General features: G+C 60.8%; 1 protein-coding gene across 1 annotated transcript in view; it reads right to left on the bottom strand.

The window, feature by feature from the left end:
- The window catches only part of KNDC1 (kinase non-catalytic C-lobe domain (KIND) containing 1), a 32869-nt gene extending 30998 nt beyond the window's left edge, over positions 1-1871 (bottom strand). The window contains exon 1 of the mRNA XM_015572518.1: positions 1756-1871. Coding sequence (XP_015428004.1) covers positions 1756-1857 — 102 coding nt within the window. The 5' untranslated portion in view covers positions 1858-1871. The remainder of the gene's footprint in view (positions 1-1755) is intronic.
- Positions 1872-1877: the final 6 nt, after the last annotated feature.

The raw sequence follows: 1877 nt of genomic DNA on the forward strand, positions 1-1877 counted from the left end.
ATCCCCGGTCACTGGAGGCTTTGGTCACATGACAGTGGGGACCCCCGGCCCCATGCACTGTGCACAGAGGGGAGCCATGGACACCTCCCAAGAGAAGGTGTCAGGACTCGGTGGGAGGAAGGACTGTGGCAGGGTGGTGGCTTTGGGTCCAATCCTGGCTCTTGTCCTGTTTACTTGGCCCCAGTCCTGCTTGGTGCCCGGCCACAGAGGAGGCGGGCCGAGTGTGGGCGGCTTGTTCTGTCTGCCTGGTGGTTTAGGGGTGAGTCTTCTCACAGATGCACTTGAATGCGTTCTCTGGGGAGCTGTGAAGGCTGGGGCAGGGGGCAGGCACCCTTTCTTCTTCCATCAAAGCCACGGAGATGTCCAAAGGTTTATTTATTACCTGCCTCTCTTCTCTGCGGCTTCTCTCACCAAATCCAGGTCACCATGGGGGGGTTGAGGGTGGGGCAGCACCCACCCCCGGGCACTGGCTCAGCGGCCCCTCCTGGCCAGCAGTGGCTTCCTGAGACAGACTGCTACCCAGAAAGAAGGACTGAGCTTCTTCAACCTGAGCTCCAGGGGCTGGGGCTGGGCCAAGGGGGGCAGGCCCCGGGGAATGTGATGTGCAAGTGGAGGGTCTCCATCAGCACCAGCCACGTGCAGGGACGGCATCTGACTCTGGGCTGCATGGCGCCGGCCCTCAACAGTGAGCAGGGAAAACTTAGATTCACATCAATAATGCAGGCCATTAAATTCACATGCCCTTACAAGTCACAAAGACAATCAGTATTTTTACTCTATTTTTCTCATGTGACAAAGATGGGTAATGAGAAGAACAAAAGAAAATCTCTTCTCTACTCCTGGAGGCACCAGCCAGTCTGATTCACCCCCACAGGCAAGTGGAGGGTCTCCATCAGCACCAGCCATGTGCAGGGACGGCATCTGACTCTGGGCTGCATGGCGCCGGCCCTCAACAGTGAGCAGGGAAGCCCAGGGATCCGGGCCTTTGCCTGCTGGAGGCTGGGCAGGCCCCGTGCCCAGGCCCCACAGCCGTGGGAGACAAGAGGGTCTCTCTGGGAGTAGCTGCACCCTCTGGGATCCCCTCTCATGCAGAGGAGCCTGGCTTGTTTAGCCGTTAATTCGTTTGACCCAGAGCCTGTGGGACACTATGGGGAAGCCAGAGCCTCAGGGACAAACCCCAGCCAAGTGGGGGATGGCTTGCTTGCCTCAGTCACAGGCAGCCTGGCCCTGTGGGCATCTGATTCAGTTAACGGCCAGAAATCTCATGTGACAGACCCCTGTGCACCTTGGGTGGGGGCCCACTCAGGCCCCCGTCTTCTGTGAGCAGGAAGCAGCGCTCAGTCCTAACTCCCCCCTCCTCCACGCCCCCCAGCTCCTCAACATTCCCGCCAGACTGGGCTCTGCCGGCACCTCCCGTTGACCTCCTAGGTCGACTGCAAAGAGGAAATAGCGCTCTACCCCCCACGTGCCCCCACATGCCCCTGCCCAACCCTGACAATCAGGGCCCACCTCCCACAGAGCATCAACTCCAGCGACAGCCCCCAAATGGCTGTCCCCTGCAGCATTCCAGGGGTCCTGCCCCCTCCGGGAGAAAATGTTTAGGGGTGGTGGGAGGCGTTGAGACCAGCTGGGGATCCCCCTATCCCCAAGACCTGGCGCAGGGGCCTGGGAAGTGGGAGGTACCTTCCCTGGGGACTCTCCGCGGAACCCTTCGCCAGCAAAGGCGGGGGTCCCACAGTGGGGCCGGGGTCTCACCTCGTCCTCGGGCAGAGTGGGGAGCGGTTCGAAGTCATAGAAGTCCAGATCCTTGCCGTCCACTTCGTAAAAATCCGCCGCGGCCGGGTCCATGGCCTGCATCTTGCGAGCGCGCCGGCGAC

The sequence above is a fragment of the Myotis davidii genome, unplaced genomic scaffold, assembly GCF_000327345.1.
Source record: "Myotis davidii unplaced genomic scaffold, ASM32734v1 scaffold72, whole genome shotgun sequence".
In the NCBI taxonomy this organism is placed as follows: Eukaryota; Metazoa; Chordata; class Mammalia; order Chiroptera; family Vespertilionidae; genus Myotis; species Myotis davidii.